Below are 18,942 nucleotides of genomic sequence, written 5' to 3' on the forward strand. Positions count from 1 at the left end.
TACAAACGTTTACACTTTTTCTTGAGGTTTCTGGCTTCAGTATTCATTTGACAAAGTGCTCTTCACAGTTGCCACAGCCCATGTCTGGCCTGAAGCCCATTCATATTTGTGCTGTAATGAGGCTATTGGACAAGAAATACTCTCACCATGGGAAGTTTTAGATGCAGCTTGGTAGAACAGAGGCAGAAAATAACAAAGATGCCACAGCCTTTGAATATTCATGTCCAAGTGTAATATTTTTAGAAGCCCTGCAGCTTTTATATCAGGCTCACTTCTGAAGGTGGTGCACGGGAAGTTTTCTATTTTCAACTGTTTGCCTCATCAGAGGGTGAACGGATCAAACCTAAGATCAGAAAATGATAGTAATAATAATAAACTGTATTTAAGCTGTAATGGGAAAGACTGCTGTTACATTGTTTATCAGACCAGATGCAGTATTATTGGTCTGTGTGCTGATTCTGTGCCCCAAAGGCTAGATCTAATCATAAGCCATGATACAACATTTGTTTCACTCATGCAACCTCATGCAATCAACTCAGGTTGATCATTTCCACATTTGTTGCTATGCCAACACTTTAGTTAGGCATGGGCACTTTGTTGATTTTGGTGCTGCTAAATGCACATTATATTATGCTTTCTACAAGAGTGTATATCAGATTTTACAGGAAGTTATTTCTGTATCTGTTCTGCAGAAGCTTCAGTTCACCTTCTCAAGACTTGTTCTAGCCTCCCACAGTTTCCATGATCATTTTACCCCCAGGTGATGTTCTGCTAGGCTAACTGATAACGTTATTCACCTGTGCTTGCCCCTGCTGCTTGCACTCTGACAAATATTCCATATGGTACAGAGCATCTGGGCTGGCTGTTTGACAGTATTTGTTTTTTTTCAGCACCAGGATGAACGCAGGCGTTTGAACAGCTCGTCTCTGTCAGCATGATTATCCCGAGGTCAACAAGCTGTTTGATGTTTATTTACTGAATCTACAAAGCAGTTGTAGTGTTTCATGCAAGGGTGCATAGAATTGTAATCCTATCACTGGCAATGGTTATGGTCCGTGTGTGTGTGTGTGTGTGTGTGCGTGTGTGTGCGCGTGCGTGCGCGCGCCGCTTGATCACAGGTCCTTCCCACCAGACCAATCTTTCTCTCAGGTTACATTTTTGCTTCACGTTACTTTCATCATGATCATGAACTTGTTACGAAGTCTCTGTCAAATACTCCGAATGGCTGCTATATATACAAAAGGCTCTACATACCATGTAGACTTGTTAGTTGAGGACATATGGTCATATGATGCATCTTTTGTGACTACGTGCAAACAAAACTTTAGGGAAGCAAAAGGAGTGTCTCATCCTAAGGTCCATAAGTACCAGCCTGTTGTTGATGCTGTGTGGCTTCTTGGATATTCAAACCGCTTGTGTTGATGTTTGAGAGTGTGGCTCATGTCCATAACTTGTTGGTGATGGTTTCCAGGCTTTAGCGATGCCAAAGAAAAGAGCGTAAGTACTTAAAAGGTATTGCTGTGGGTCTCCAGTTACTGGGAGTCGACAAGTGTGAAAGAAGTGCTATTCGTATCCTTAGTTGGAGCTACTTAAACAAAATATAAACTTTGCAGTGCCTGGCAGAGATGTTTATCATCCTTAAAGTTCTAGTGTTTGTTAATTTTGTGAACATAAATCAAAGTAATGAAGATACAGTAGGAGCTCAACTTTACCTAGGTGGTCAAAAAAGAGTCACTGTGGTCTGTAAGTTTGTTTAGTTTTTTTGGCTCTGTGCTCACCACTTGAAAAATTTGAAATTTAACGACTGTGAGATTATAGTGCAGACTTACACACGTTTCTACAGAAAGTATAGTCCCTCCAGTTTTAGGACACTGAAGCCAGAAAATGATCAAACTATAGCAAAGCTAAGTTATAAATGTCATTGTAACCTTTGACATCAACCTGTCCAGTCATGGAAATTGTAGTGTGTTAGTGTCAGAGATATTGTTATTGTAAACTGTTCTTACTGGAATGTATTATTCTGAGAGGAGATGATGACCATATCCTCATTATAGTTAGAAGTAAAAGAGGCAGATGGGGGAAAGAGTTGTTGAGCAGATTGTATGATGTGTAAATGGAGACTGATTCACCACCATTATTCTTTATGACAGTCTTGTACTGCCTCTCAGGTAATAGGGCAGTCGATATACTTGGTTTACGTTGCTTACATGTAGCTGTGTGTTTGGTTAGGATGGAGTCACGGGGGATGGGAGTGTGCGGTTGGTTCCTATAGACAAGAACATGTCGATGTGTGTGTGTGTGTGTGTGTGTGTGTGTGTGTGTGTGTGTGTGTGTGTGTGTGTGTGTGTAGTCTTGCCTAATTCCTCGTATACACAACACACAGACACGTGAGTGAACATTTCCTGCCTCAGAAGCTGTCTCCATGGCGATAAAGCCGGAAGAGGGAGAGAGGGGAATAGCTGGAAGATGGTGCATATATCTCATGTTCTTTCCTCCACCTACACCCTTTATCTCCTCCCTTAGGAGTCGGCTGCTGTAATTGCACTCCCTCTCTCTCCTCTCCTCCCCTGTCTTTTTGCACCCTATATTCATCTTGTCAGACAAGGTAGCGGGCTCTAAGGGTCCCTCTTGTAACCAAGAGGCCATTATTACTTCCCCTCCATGCTCATTAGTGACAACAAGCTCTCTACATTACAGAAACTGTTAATACGCCTGCATTCATCTAACCTACCTACTTGAGCTACATTATCATTTGTGCTTAAATGATCATCTGGTCAAGCCCTCCCCAAGCCTATTAAAGTCCATTATGTCTGCATGAAACTTTTATAGCTTGGGATTTGTCATAGTTTGTGTCAATACTGTGAAAACATATATTTGATGTACTGTAGTTTTTAGTAAGAGACGATTGTCAATTATTAATGGACAATTTTGGGTCACTGCTCAATGTAAACCAGGTTGTCCTCATGTTCTCACTTATTTATGTGAATTAAATAGTCAAGAACCAAGTGCTGGACTCTGACTGTAAACAATATTTCACATTATGTGGTTGGATACTAAATGTCTGTATAAAATATTAAAATAGAAATGATCAGACCTGCCCCTTGGTAACTGTTTGATGCACAAATTGATAAATTTGGATTAATGTCTCAGTCGAGCAATTAGAAACCTTTACCCCATCTTAAACTCAGGCTGTCATGTCTTTAGAATTTGCATAGAAAGTGCACCATTATGAGAGTGTTTGGAAAAAAAAACAGGCTTCTATTTATGTAATAATCTGTATTATTTAACAAGTACCAGTGTTGCACATTAGGTTTGAAGCTAACCTGAATCGTGGCCGGTACTGTTGCATTGTGATGGGGAGTTAAACATAATGACTGATGCTAAATAGACGGTAACAGGATTAGTCAGAGGAGAGACTTCCACAGCTTTTTCCTGAGCTAGATTTCCATAAAGAACATTGTCTGTTGTCCTTTTTCACTGGAAACTTTCACCAAACACAATTATGGTGATTGCATCATTAACATTACCAAGACTTCTTTTGCCAGTATGCACCATTACAAGGAGTAGCTGCACAATACCATGGTGCAAACTAAGTCTGAGTATCAGAACTTACTGCCACTGTGTGCCATTCATCCTTCCATTATCTATACCGCTTATCCATAAGGGTCGCAGGGTTGCTGGAGCCTATCCCAGTTTATATTGGGCGAGAGGCAGGGTACACTCTGTACAATTAACCTGATGTGCATGTCTTTGAACGGTGGGAGGAAGCTGGAGAACCTACGCAGGCACAGGAAGAACATGCAAACTCCACACAGAAAAGGTGAAAAGCTTGAACCCGGAACCTTCTTCTCCAGTGCTAACCACTACACCATCGTGCTGCCCTATAACTGTGTGCACTCACTGAAATGTTTCCTTAGCATTGAGTATCAAACTGTAATGCAGAATTTAATTTTTGTTTTCTTATTCATTGATGAGCAATGGGAACACAGGCAGACAAAACTTTCTTAACTAGACTAAACTTTCCCAAGTATTAGTTTCCTCACCAAGGTATTAACAAAGTATCAATTGGATGTCAGCATAGAAGCTCAGATGTATTGGCACTGATATCAGAATTTCTGTGTGAAATGCAAACAGGAATATGACTGTGCCTGTACCTTAACCATCATCACATGGGTAACATTTACAAGTGCAAATACACTTCTTTTGCTGTGTGGGGAAACACTGCAGGCAGTACACTATGTACACAGTATACTCACTGGCCTAGTGCGTGAATTTCAACAGGGAAGTGTTGTCTCAAATCAGACACAGCCATTGTGTACTTGAGGACTTAAAATGACTATCGCAACACGCGATTGCTGCTTTGCTCACTTGACTTAAAAATGAATGTTTTACTTCTTGTACTCCACCATCAGCGCTGATGACATGTCCTACTTCCTTGGCCACCATTTACACGAGTTTTAAAATGCTTTGGTGGTCCCTCCCCTTACACTAAACATTAAAGACGGTGACCGCTGTGGATGAGAAGTTGAGGGTTCCACGCTCACTAACTTTTTGAACCGTTTTGAGAGCACCATCCTGGTACTTCTAATGCACTGCATGTTTCCATACTTGGCAGTATGAACGCACTCATGCACTCAAAATAGAAAGTGTGAGTATGGAAGTACACAAATTGAAACACAGCATTTGTCTCACACCTGATTATACAGCACCATTATATACTCTACATTGTTTGGACAAATGTAATTCACTTCCTCTCTTGGTAATGTAAATTTCGGTGTGTGTGTGTTGGCCGGGGGATCTGTATATACACAACCACCTGTATACGCTTACACTGACATTTTGTCACTGTTCCCCACAGGGTGCAGGTGGAGTTTTATGTGAATGAAAACACCTTTAAGGAGAGGCTGAAGCTTTTCTTCATCAAAAACCAAAGGTCAAGTAAGTACAGCTGACAGGAAACATCAAACTATTCTCCTCTTTTGCTGCCACTAGATATGCTCAAAGCCAAATGAAGAAATAAAAGCATAATGTGGGAAATTGCGGCCAGTGATGACATATATCCAATTTCTGTCTCAGCCGGGGTTTTCATTATTACATTAACCATCTCATTGTAAATTGCTGTATTTTTGGGTGTGCACGCTGTGGCCCAGCATGGAGAAAAGAGTGGCTCATTTGTTGAGAGATGAGGCAGGGCTGCAGTGTTTTTCTCATTAGAAGATAAGACCGGCAATGCCACAGCATCTCAGAAAGAGACATTGGTGCAGCCCAGTGGTTTGGTGCATTGTGTCTGGAAACCATTCATTTGCATCTAGTTGTAAAAATATTCACTATGGGAACTGTGTCTCTGGTAAAACATGTCGTTAAGATATCCTCGACACTGACATGGCTCTGCTGTGTCTCCCTCAGCTTGTCATCGTCACTAAGCCACCAGAGTCTTTGACATAAAGCAACACAGTTTGATGGAAATGTTACACTTGGCTGCAGGGTATGTTGCTATAATCCATTGCAGCATTGTTTGTGTTTGTCCAGTTTCAAATCATTTTAACATTGACGCTGGCTTCATCTGAAGAGGTCACGTCGCAAGAGATTAGGTAGCAGCTGAGACTGATTGGAAATGAGCAATACAGCTAGCACCACCCTCTGGCTAGCGAGCATGTTTGCAGCAAAGTTTCTGCTCTGCATATTTGGTGGTGCAAGCCATGTGTGCTTATCAGTACACGTCTGTGCTTATTTAAACATTCCACAAACATTATCCTTCTCTGCTATTTCTATGAAATCCCACCAGTCATTTATCTCGCTGTGTGTACTGCTTCGTTATATCATAAGCCCATAAAGGTGCTGGTGTTATTTTGTGTTATTCTTTGAGGATTTGCAAGTTATGTGTCAGGGGAAATCAGTTGTGACAGGGTGCCAGAGCAGCATGGAGCTGCATTAGTCATGCTTCAGGGCTTCAACAGATATAGTCACTTTAGGCCTTTCACTAAAGGTGTCTTATTCACCTAAACAACTGGTGTTCAAATCGTATCGACTTCATAATGAGGAGAGTCCTGGCATGATCTTTTGTCAGTAGTAGACTTAGAAACATAGAGATGGTCATGACACTGCAGGGCTTGAACTTTAGACAGCAGACGAGTGTGAAAAAGTGTGAGAAAATGAATCAAGAATGTGTAGAGCTTTGAAGGTAAGCCTGCAGAGATTTAAGGGAGCTATTTGTACGTTTGTAAGTTGCTATCACTACATAGCCAGTGTTAGCATTAACAGATAATTACAAACCAGTCTAGAAGAAACGTCACAAGTTCATCATTAAACTTCATGCCTTTACTCGCCAAGAGCTATCTCCAGAGGTGGAAATCAACAGCAACGTTTTGATTCTAGTTCTATTTAGACTCTCTTGAAGACATAGTGGTGCTCAGATAGCATATTATAAACTCTTGTATTGTAAACACAAAGATGGCTGAAGTTCTTGACAAGCGACCATCACCACCACCGGCTCCCGGCAAGAACCCACGCTCAAATAACCCCAATCCAAGTTCAACTATTGATGAAGTTGAGCCAGACCAGTTTTTGAGTCATATGTCAGGTGTTGCTGTTTTTGTTGCTCCACAGGCCTGAGAATCCGCCTGTTCAACTTCTCACTGAAGATTCTCACCTGTGCCCTCTACATATTAAGAGTCAGCCTGGATGATCCCAAGGATGGCAACCCGTGGTGAGAGTCACACTCAATAAAAATCTCTAAATCATCAGTTATTCCCTATGTCCAATGTGTCCATATTTCCTGAATTGTTGCTTTTTATGTGATATGTTGTGTCCTTTTTTTTGGCAACATCTCTGATGCTAAGTAAAGGCAATGTGACATCTTTTTCTTCAGAAAATAAGTTACTGTCCAGAAACTGTTTTTGTAGATGTAGCTTTTTTTCTCCATCTTATCACTTTTACTGCCATCTATCTTTCTCTGCTTCTATTAATTCCGAGCCAAACAGATGAGTTGTTGTGTGCCAGAGGAGTTTTCCAGGAAATCATTTTCTCATTGGCATGTGCATAAAACAACAAAAAAAGAAAGATATTAGGAGAGCAGAGAACATTTATTTATATGGAAATATTTTTAAAGTTTTGCTTTAAGCACTTTGAGCACCGTCTCCAAGGGGTTCTTTTAACAAAGAATTATACCTGAAACAAACAGAAAAAAACAGTATTTAAGTCAGTCATGTGGTTTTGATGACCAAATATTAACATTGTCTTGGGATGAAGTTGTTTATTTTGAAGTGACAACCTTATTTCATTAATTTTGTGTGTCTAAAACACATATAGTAAGTGAAACGCTCCTTCTGTGCAGTCATGTGGAAGTTGTAGATTGTTTATATTGTGCTTACTGCCAGCAGTTTTAGAGACACGTTGGGTTTGTTCTTTATGGCCACACACCAACTGATGGAAATGTTTCCCAGTGGGCATGTTTCCACTAAGGCACACACATTCACACACACACACACACACACTTTCATACTCCTTATATGTTTCCCTTGTTGTTTTTTTCAGCAATGCAATATGTCGGAACAACAATTGGACAAATACATCAGAGTCACCAGAAATCAAGTGGTATGTTTTAGCCAAAATGGCATTTAATTATATCCTGAAGTGTCCTCATTTCCTGTGATGCAATTATACAGAGATGGAGTGAAAGTGAAACTTTCCTTTGGTTTTTGACAGGGGGTTGATTTTCTGGGTGAACAGACGGGTTTCTGTTTGGGCGATACAGGTGAGAATAATAGCACTCCAGTGGAAGTGCACATAAATCGAATGCCACTGCATGAACTGAATCCCAAAGCAGAGTATAAGCCAAACACACTAGCATCCATTTATTAGATAAAAGAATTGCATAGCACAGTAGTTCCTCAGTGAAGGTTGAGCAGCCAGAGGAGATGAGTTTGCAGTTGTTCGGTTCATTTATCTCTCTGTCCCCCCTCTGCTGTAGGTGACGGTGGCCTTAATCAGTTTCTTGGAGACCATGCTTATCACATATCTCAGCTACAAGGTAAGAGGCAGGTCCAGTGCACACTGTGTCTCTTTAATCCATGCTGATGTCTTGCATGTGTCTGATCAAAGTCCAGCACTGCCTGTTTGTTCTCTCTCGTGGCGTGACAGCTTTCAGTGTCCAGTCCAAGTGCCAGTGCCAAGGTGCCTGTCAAAGACACAAGGCCAGGAGTCTCTTGCCCTAATTTAAGACCCAGACATCAAATACTTTTGTTGTAGAAACAGGTTATGTAAACAGCCTCATACAAGGGGGTTATTAATAAGTTTGTGTCCTAAGGTAGAAGGAGATGAGTTAAACAGCTTTTGTTACATGAACGTGCAGTTCAACTCTTTGAGTCATTATGTAGAAAGTTTGACTTTAATAACTTTTGAGGTATTTCTGTTTTGGGTAATTGAAAATTACAAGTCAGCACTGTCTGAGAAAATGGTCCACAGCAGCGGTTACATCATCGTCGCTGTCAAAACAGTGAGCACTGGACTCCTTCATCATCTTGGGGAAGAGGTAGTAGTCTGAGAGTGCCAAATCAGGTGAATAGAGGGGTGTTGGAGGAGTTCAAACCCACATCTGGCTAATGGCTACACAAAGGCTGATGATCCATTTTCTCACACAGTGCTGACTTACAATGTTCAGTTACCTGAAACAGAAATGCCACACATAGTGATTAACATCAAATTTTCAGTCAAAGAGCTGAACTGCGTGTGCATGCAGTGAAAGCTCATCTCCTTCTACCTTAGGCCACAAACAAATCAATCACCTCTCATAGTGCTGGAAGTCGCACTTCTGTCCTTAGTTCATGTGCATTGAAAGGAAAGGTCATGGGATATGGAGACCAAACATCCACAAGACATCTGCCTTGTTAACGCCACCCACAGCTTCTGAAGATCCAATCTGAATCCTTCCAGGGCTGAAGGTCCTCAAAGTACTGCCAGTCTAAAAAGAAGTTCGTCTTTGCTTTGAAAATCACTTTTAGTTTTGCTGCTCTGAGACTTGCAGTGTCTCTTTGACATGTTGTTCTGTAGATTTCAGCTCCTTCCCCTGCGGTCACCCTCTAAAGTTTGGTTGGGGTTTTATTAAATGCAATCTTTTGTTCATCTTTTTTTTTTATGTCTCACCGTGTCCTTTTGTCTTTCCTCAGAGGGTTGTATAGGGACTCTTACTGCATTTATTTCATGAGGCACAAATGCCTGAATTTTATTTTTCTCAGCTGATGATCACTTGTAACCTTGTAAAATGTTTTGGTCTCAGAGTTTTATTTGAGCTTTTTAATAGCATCATCATAGACAGAATCTATGTCTGGCTTGCGTCATGTCAACTCAGCTGTGCTCTCAATATGCGATTAGAACTCAATGATGTGCAATTAGCTGTGACCACTCTTTTCTAAATGTTTATACTGTATTATCTGGCCTTTGGAAGATAAAGTCACTCACCGCCCTCCAAAACAATCTGCCCTCTCACTGGTTCATTGAATTATTCCTCATCATTTTTTCTTTCTAGGGGAACATTTGGGAGCAGATCTTCCAGATATCCTTCATATTGGAGATGATCAATACAGTGCCATTTATAATCACAGTGAGTAGTTACCTTAATCAACTGATCAGTGAATCTGTTCCCCATAAATGTATTAGCACAGGTATCTTAATTTAGGCTCGAGGTCATTTGCTATTGGATTGCTCCAAACAATCCGATAATCTAACGTTAATAGCTCCAATGCAATTTGTACCTCATCCCAGCCTTAACATTTTACTATCCAAATACCCTTTTTTTATTTTTTGAGGATTCAGGATAGCGATTTCCTATTGTGTCTCATGTATGTTAACTGATTAGTATTTCACCAATATTTTCTCTCTTCCCTCCTTTCTAAAGATCTTCTGGCCTCCACTGAGAAACATATTCGTCCCTGTATTTCTTAACTGTTGGCTGGCCAAAGGTGCCCTGGAAAACATGATTGTAAGTATTTTTCAGAATGTGTGTACTGTAATGTACAAATTGTGGATGTATTACAAAGGAGAGTGCACACACGGGGCTGCATAGATTTTAGCACCGAGGCCTCAGACAGAACATTATCCATCCTGTGGCAGCCATATTGGAGATCTCCTCGGCTCATGAGTAACACTGGCTGCAAGGGTTGAGTGGGTTTATCCGGTTTAACTGTCCGGACAGAATTCAATTGAGCAGGCGAATTCCTTTCTTTCTTGTTACTGTCTTTTGGTGCAGCATCTTTTTGAAGAAAGTGTAATTGGTTACATTAGTTTGTGTAACATTGTTAGCTTTAAGGGTACTCACCTTGATAAATTAGCCTGGTAGCTAATTAGTTGGCTATCACAGCTAACACCAACCATTTGTTCAGGTTAACTGAGCTGACTGCTGTTTGGGAATAAAAAATTAGAAGAGGCTAGAGGTGGAGACATGTTTTTTCTGTTCTTACAATTGCCTGAAAAAATGAAATGAGTCCAACTCAGGCTATTTACTTTAAGATCAGCACTATTTTTCAGGTCTATATGTGGTATCTTGGCTACATAGAGAACCAGATATCATCCAAACTTATTCAATTGATCTTCATTATCCCACCAGCTGCAGTTGCTGGGGTTTAGTGATGCAACTGCAAAGCATGCAAATACTTAATGAACTGGAGACCTACACTGAGGTAATGATGAATTGCATTTATTGAGGCACCACAGCACATTTTAAATAAAAGCAAAAGCAACATCAAGGCAAGCCAGAACAAAAAGAGGCAAGTGCAGGCAAAACAAAACACTGCAGTGCAACACAGAATCACAGAAAGGATAAAAATATGTGGTGTGCAGATTTCTAGTGTTGGAGTGTCAGTATTGTTCGGGATTTATTGCTGCTGCGAAGTCACTGAGTACGTGGAATTCAAAGCAATTAGCTGACATCCAACTGGGGTAGTGTGTGCTCTCACTGTGATTCAGATTAGACCATGACAGAGTAAGAGCCCCATGCCAAGGCTTGTAGTTGGGCAGATGGTAGAATCTGGAGCCAGGCAGACCAGCACATGGAGAGAAAGCACTGACAGTTTGGAGAGGCGGTAAAGCGAGGCGGTGGCAGGCAGAACATGCTAACAAGGTGCAACTGGAAATGAGTCGTGAGCTGCTATATTTCAAGATGGACAGCATGCTAATGTAGGAGAAAGCACAATATGGACGAAGTACAAAAATGTACCACTAAAGAGGAGAAAGCTATGGATTTTATTTAGGCCACTCTCATTAGATCCTAACAGAAAGAATCTATAGAAGTTAAGGCAATGTTGGTAAATATGAGGACAGTAAGTGACCTTTTCTAGTAATGTTTTTGATGCAGTTTTTATTGAGAACTGATGTTGTAACCGATAATCGAGAAATGGAAATGGAATGGAAAATGTATCTCAGTTCCCAGTCACTGGTATGGATATGACAATGAAACCTGTCTGTATCTCTCTTCCTCTAACCAGAATGATTTCCATCGTGCCATCCAGAGGACCCACTCTGCCATGTTCAACCAAGTGTTCATTCTCATCTGTACCTTACTGTGTCTGGTTTTCACTGGGTGAGTGGACATCTTTCTTGCCATTAGTCAGAATTAGTTACAGAAATGCACCTCTGACTACAGAGGTTTTCATGGTTATTAATATCCTGTTTACTGACCTCAATGCAAAATCTGGTCCCTGAATCTTCAACATGAACCAGAAAACATAATTTCTAGCACAGTTGGTTGCAGATTAACTATACATGCTGTAAAAATAGAGAGAAATTTGACATTTAAAAGCAGGCATGTTATGCTCTTAGCTCCGAGGTTGAGTCAGATGTACTTGTATGGCAAAATAAAATTAGACTGAGAGTGAAAAAGCAACAAACTAAAACATAAGAGAAGTTAGCTAGCTACTGTAACTTGTAAATGATAAATATGAAACTTCATGTAAAATGTCAATCAATGTAAATACAAATAATACTTTGACCTTCATTATCTGGATGTTTAAACTGTTTTGTGACCAAAAATCATGATAAGCATGATGTGCAGAAACATCAGGTAACCTCCTCTAAAAGGCAGGAGATATGAGAGACTAACACTAACTAACATGAAAACACAGCAGGAAAAGGTGTTAAATTGAGGGAAAAACCCTTGTGAAGCCTTGTTTTTGGCATAAATATTCACACTGAATCACCCATCCTTCTTCATTTGTTTTGTTTCATTGATGTAACGGCAATTACTTCTTAGACCTTTGCTCCTTGGCAACCTTCATGAGCCTTGGCCACTGCTCAGCACCTACCTCCTCCACTCCGCTCTGTCCAGTTAGACTACCTCAGGGTTTCGTTGACTCTTCAACTTAGCAATGAAAAAACATAAATGGAAGCAGTGAGGTGGAACTGACAGAGCAATCAGTGGTGACATTAAATGACATCCTGAGGGGAGGCAGCCTTAGCTGTATTGACTTTGGTGGCCTTTGATCTTGAGCAAATTGAATTTTCATACCCAGTCCACCAGGCTAAAATCAAAATACTGAAACTGATTCCCTTATTAAAACATCTCCTTGTGAAATATTTGAATTATCTTTAACTGTAGGAGACATGTCTGTTGTCACTGTGTAATGTTTCATTTTTTTCCTGCAGAGCTTGTGGGATCCAGCACCTAGAGAGAGCAGGGAAGCACCTGTCCTTGTTTGACTCATTCTATTTCTGCATCGTCACCTTCTCCACTGTGGGCTATGGGGACGTCACGCCACAGATCTGGCCCTCCCAGCTGCTGGTGGTCATTCTCATCTGTGTTGCCCTGGTGGTCCTCCCACTGCAGGTAATGGTTATACCATAAACTAACTGCTAACTAACTGTTTTCCAAAGTGTAAGTAAGGAACCACACAGAAGCCTTGTGTTAGGTTCTGTCTCATCACTGGTAATTATTTGATGTTCTCCATCTTGTGATGACCTTTGTGGGGTTATCATCAAATATTAAATGACATTTTGCTGTAGCTCCTACAGGCTGAAAGCAAATAAAAATCTACTAAAGTGCTTACATCTCTGACATTTCTTGGCTGCAGAGGAAGTCTGAAAAATCTAATTCAAAATTCAGGCCAAGTCATGCTGGCTCACATTTCCTAAATCCACCTGTTCCCTGTGTTATTTATTTTTAAAGATCATAAACATGTTCATAACTTCAAATGTTGTGAAGTGTTCACAGTCCCCGCAGAGCAAATTAGGTGAGAGGCAGAAATGAACTCCCGCTGCTGGCAAACTGCTACATCAGCAATTTTCACTCCAGTGCCTCTCACCGTCTGTGTCCAGGCAGCAAATCTATCTGTCTTTCATTATTTATTCGGCTCTTGTTGCTTTTTGACATCACATTGATGTTGCTGTTGTCATTTTGTCAGTTTGAAGAACTAGCATACCTGTGGATGGAGAGCCAGAAGTTAGGGGGGAACTACAGTCGCCACCGGGCGCAGACAGAGAAGCATGTGGTGCTGTGTGTCAGCTCACTGAAGATTGACCTGCTGATGGATTTCCTCAATGAGTTCTATGCTCACCCCAGACTACAGGTACAGTGGGAAATCAGAATGGCTATATTTCACCATCAGTGTCGATATAATTGTTGTCAGGACATCCTTCTTTCTACTGCTCGCTTTAACCATCAGAAAAGCAATGGTTGTGTGATGAGCTGCTTGACAGACTCCATGTGGGATAAATACATGAAGAGAATTTTTTATTAGGAGAGACAGACTTTACTTGTATACATTATGTGCAACTAAATATGGTCTCTCAATATGGTTTTTCAGTCTGTTTATTATGTTGAGGGATGAACTCCTACATGAACACAGTTTTCTGCCAAAGTTAGAACTGTTTCCCATGAGAGGTTTCTGTCTGCGCTGTTTTGTCTTCTCTCTCACTGGTTTGAAGTGGATGGGTCTCAACCAGAGTGTAACTTTTAAGTGTTGCTTATTCAGTCTGGAATATTTAATGTTTCACAGAGAGGTGTTCAGGGGCTTTAAATAGGGCACTTGTGTCTCTTTGTTGTGCAGGACTATTACGTGGTGATTCTGTGTCCAACTGAGATAGACATCCAGGTTCGCCGTATCCTCCAGATCCCTCTGTGGTCTCAGAGGGTCATCTACCTGCAAGGATCTGCCCTCAAAGACCAGGACCTGATGAGGGCCAAGTGAGTGAAAGCATGGCACGGTTTCTCACATTAAAGCAAATACAAACACGTAAAGACAGACTAAAACATGCACATAGTTTTGTCTCAGTCATGTTTTTAGAGGATGTGAGTGCATCCTTGATTTATCCCAGTTTCAAACCTCTGAATTTTTTCCGACATCTCTGATTAATTCAGTTTGATTATCTGCCTATCATTGATGAACATAAGACCACATCAAAAATCAGCCTTTGAACATTCGTGTTATGTCCTTGAAAGGTTTGGGTTCCAGTCTAGCACATTATCTATGTTATGTCTGCATTTGAATATTTTAAATGTTAATATAAAGTGTAAGCCCTCCACTGGCAATGCAGAGCCATTGAAGTGCAGTTAGACTGTGAGATACTTTCAAGTGCATTTGGCTGCCCTCTGCTTGCACATCAGTGTAATGGGATTTCACTCTGCATTTATCATCTGGTCACATCAAAGGCCACATACATAGACACTAATAAAAACTGTGATAGATGACATTGGAATATGTTTGACCTGACAAATTTGGCTGTGTTGATGCAAAATATTGCAGCATCAACATCACCACTGTGGTACTGAGGGGATCTTACAGCGTACTGACAGATGTTTTGCTGTCTGTCGTGTTATGGTGTGATACCACTGAAATGTGGTCAAACTGCTTCTCACCAGCAACGCATGTGGTATAGAATCAAAGTCATAAATTTGTCCAGCAGCCCACCCCCTTCTCCAAGAGCCCGTCTTCAATGTGCAAAGTTGTGCAGGAGATTAAATACTAAGGCAATTTCATGCACTGACATGTAATAGATAAAATCACCCAGCCAGGTAAGCCTCACAGACACATCAGCCCTGCTCTGCTGAAAGACTCTTCAAATCATTTCATGTTGTAGTTCTCATTTCGTTCACAGAACATAGTTAAGAGTTTTCTGTCACAAATGAATGATCTCTGCTCTTCAGGACAGCAAACACTGCAGTCTAATGTCAACCAACAGTAGGTTGTTTTCATGCAAGAATAGGGCTGATAACCTTTTCAGCCATTGTCATGGGACATTAGCACTTATCCACGCCTAGCTTTTCTTTAAAGCATTGATTTCCTTAAATGATGAATTTCCTGTTTGGTTGAATGCCCTCATCACAGTCACCAGCCCATGACCCTGCCTGTCTGCGTTTCTTTCTCTTTCTGTTTGTCTCTCTGTCGATCCTCAGGATGGATGATGCTGAGGCCTGCTTCATCCTGAGCAGCAGGAACGAAGTTGATCGAACTGCTGCTGTGAGTCACATTGACAGGAATTTGCAGAGGCAGTTGCAGCCTCTGTTTCGTTTCCAGTACAAACCATCTCATGACAAGAATAATTGAAATAAGTGCAGTTTCTCTTCACGCTCTTCTTCCATTTTAAAATTAAACAATACATTGGAGGTATTCAGATAGCGTGATTCTCAAAGTATTGAGAGCATGCAGAGTCTCTGAGGCAAACTTCAAGGTCCATAAAAATCTAATTGCATTTACAAATGAGTCACTGGATGAGTAAAATAGAACAAATTCTTGTCCCACAGGATCACCAGACTATTTTGAGGGCCTGGGCCGCGAAGGACTTTGCTCCAAACTGTCCTCTCTACGTCCAAATTCTCAAACCGGAAAATAAATTTCATGTTAAGTTTGCTGGTAAGTGTGGGATGGCCACATGCCTACTGAAACATGGTGTTTTTGTCTATAAGTTAGATTTAGACATTTCTAAATTGCTAATTATCCATTTTAAACAGATCATGTAGTATGTGAAGAGGAATTCAAGTATGCCATGTTGGCGCTCAACTGTGTGTGTCCGGCCACGTCCACCTTAGTCACTCTCTTGGTTCACACTTCCAGAGGACAGTGAGTAAACACCACTATTTTTCACTTACTTAAAAGTATTTATACTAGTATTTGCACTGACCACTGTCAGTTTGTACTTTTATTACTCTGAGTTGTTATGAAATTAAAAACTCTTATCATGCATACCTACATAACTTTGATTTGCTACAGAAAAAAAAAAACAAAGAAACTGTGAAAAGAGCTGAATTCTTATTTATTCTACAAAGATCCTCTCAAATGACTATTTTTCATTATTTACTATTATTTTAATAATTTTCAGTATCGCAGGTGTCTTAAATCTTATCATCAGTCATTCAGCCTATTGTTTGGTGATATAAGATAATCCTTTATCCTTCCCACAATGGGGAAATTTACAATTGGGTGCACCACACTGAATATGGCCAAGAGAAAAGAGAGTTTTCTGTTGAGATGAAGAAAATATTTGTCGTGCATGGTCAAGGTGAAGACCATCTCCAAGCAGCTAGATGATCTTGTGAACACACCTGCTAATATTATTAAGAAGTTTAAGGTCCACAGGACTGTAGCTAACGTTCCTGGACATAGTGACCAGAAGAATATTTACCCCATATTGCTCAAAAAGACACTTCAAATGGTGGAAACAGATCCAAGAAAAGCTTAGTACAAGTTGTCCTTCAAGATCAAGATACAACAACAGTGTCCCATTGCACCATATGTTGAATGAAAGTGGGCTCCACAGAAGAAGATTCAAGAAGACCTTACTTTTCAAAGTGAAGCATAAAAAAGCCAGCCTGGTATCTGCTAAAATGCATGTTGACAAGCCACAATGCTTCTGGGAGAATAGAGCTTTTTGCTGAGTCACATCAACTCTGTGTTCACTGAAGTAAAAAATTGCACTTTCAAAGAAAAGAACACCATCCCCACTGTGAAACATGGAGGAGGCTCAGTAATGTTATGGATTTTCTTTGTTGTGTCTGGCACAGGATGCCTCGCATCTGTGCAGAGCACAATGAAATCAGAGGATTATTGGGGCACTCTGGAGCTAAACATAAAATACCAGTGTCAAAGAGCTCTGACTCAGCCACAGGTCAAGGCTCCTCCAACTGGTTAATGATCAAAAATGTATTGTACAAGCAGTAAAAAATGGATGAGAAGAAAGTATTGGACCATTCTGAAGTGGCCTGCTTTGAGTCCTGATGTGAATCACATTGAACATCTATGGAAAGAGCTGAAAATCTCAGCTGGGTTTTATTCATGGTCATGTTGTGCTTAAGTAAACGAATGTAGGCTGCCACAGTTCTCTTGAAATGTCAGCTGAACTGTTTAGTGACCCTAGAGCTCTGACATGTTTTTAATCAGTAGAAAAAGAGCTAAACTCTTTCCTTGGATCTCACCTTGGCATTACTTATTGAAAACCAGTGTTATACTTTGGCTTTGTCTGTTGAGATTTAACTCAACCAGTGATATAATTTCTCCTTCCAGAGCGGCTCAACGTCTCTGAGAGGCTTTTATTAAATAAACTTTCAATCCTCCTAGCCTTGAGTGCTCTGTTAATGTTTAATATCCTTTTGTGCCATTATTCATGTGGACAGATTCAGTCCCACTTGGTTATTAATATTAGAGATAAATGACTGATACTCCTGCAGCAGAGTTGTTACAGTTCTAAAGACTCTACGTGGCTTTTGTCTCCGCACAGCTGACAATTGTAGCTCTGCAGAAACTTGTCACTGTCAAGTCAGTAAACATTACACTGTTCCTGGTTAGGCTATAAATCTGGCTGCATTTTTCACATTATCTGCAAGGTGACCACTGTATTTTCACTGCTGGCACAGCAGAAACACAGCACATCCATTTTAATTTCCATCATGGGATGGACTGGTTTGGAGCTGTGAAGGTGACGGGAATGGGAATAGACTGCTCTATGGCAGGTGTGTAATTAAGCATCATCAAAGGGATCAAGTCATGAAGTACAACAACTGCCTAAATAAAATGACCTCATAGCCTTTTCGTTTTAGTTCATTATCATGAGTAGAATATAGGAGGCTGGGGAGTACAGGGTCGGGAAAGGTCACAAAAGGTCAGGTAGATTTAGAAGTCTGGGGGGAGATGAGAGCTGTTGAGTTGCAAATAAAGTCACATTTGATTTAAAGGTGCTTTCTGACTTTAAATTACTCTTGAGCCATAGTTGATGGTAGCATATTTAGATTCTGACATTTATTTCAAGCATAAATCCTATTTTTCTTTTAAAATAGGCTGTTTGCAAGTAGTCTATGCTGGAAGTGTGATTCTTCATGTTACTGTAATTCAGACAGTAAGTATTCTGATGATATGTTTCCAGGGAGGGGCAGCTGTCACCAGAACAGTGGCAGAAGATGTACGGACGCTGCTCGGGAAACGAGGTCTACCATATCCGCTTGTGTGACAGCAAGTTTTTTGGGGAGTACGATGGAAAAAGCTTCACCTATGCTTCCTTCCATGCTCATAAGAAGTCAGTAAAACTTGCATCATCTCAGTCTGGGCACGTTATCATAATATGTTATCTCATTACAGTAGTTGGTGAAGCTAAAACTTTGTATACTTCCTCTTACATCCCAGGTATGGTGTGTGTTTGATCGGGGTGAAGAGGGAGGACAACAAGAGCATCCTCCTGAACCCTGGCCCCCGCCACATCATGGCCGCCACTGACACCTGCTACTATATCAACATCACCAAGGAGGAGAACTCGGCCTTCATCTTCAAACAGGAGGAGAAGCACAGCAAAGGTCTGCCCGTCACTGGCCTCTACGACGCCCCCTCCAGGCTGCCTGTGCACAGCATCATCGCTAGCATGGGTGAGGGTGAAAACCAGACGCAGAGAAAAAATATGTTGGTAAAGAAAGAAAAAAAGAGGACAAAGAAAGATATTGTTGTAGTTGCACAAGTGCAGACAGAGCCTCACATT

General features: G+C 40.8%; 1 protein-coding gene across 1 annotated transcript in view; it reads left to right on the forward strand.

The window, feature by feature from the left end:
- The window catches only part of LOC108874602 (potassium channel subfamily T member 1-like), a 68,090-nt gene that overhangs the window by 29,668 nt on the left and 19,480 nt on the right, over window positions 1-18,942 (forward strand). Inside the window, 16 exon segments of the mRNA XM_051075065.1 lie at window positions 4,859-4,938; window positions 6,607-6,706; window positions 7,534-7,593; window positions 7,705-7,753; window positions 7,970-8,029; window positions 9,524-9,598; window positions 9,893-9,976; window positions 11,478-11,572; window positions 12,634-12,814; window positions 13,389-13,553; window positions 14,034-14,170; window positions 15,380-15,443; window positions 15,728-15,836; window positions 15,935-16,043; window positions 18,340-18,489; window positions 18,597-18,832. Coding sequence (XP_050931022.1) covers window positions 4,859-4,938; window positions 6,607-6,706; window positions 7,534-7,593; window positions 7,705-7,753; window positions 7,970-8,029; window positions 9,524-9,598; window positions 9,893-9,976; window positions 11,478-11,572; window positions 12,634-12,814; window positions 13,389-13,553; window positions 14,034-14,170; window positions 15,380-15,443; window positions 15,728-15,836; window positions 15,935-16,043; window positions 18,340-18,489; window positions 18,597-18,832 — 1,754 coding nt within the window.

The sequence above is a fragment of the Lates calcarifer genome, linkage group LG13 (assembly GCF_001640805.2).
Source record: "Lates calcarifer isolate ASB-BC8 linkage group LG13, TLL_Latcal_v3, whole genome shotgun sequence".
NCBI classification, from domain to species: domain Eukaryota; kingdom Metazoa; phylum Chordata; class Actinopteri; family Centropomidae; genus Lates; species Lates calcarifer.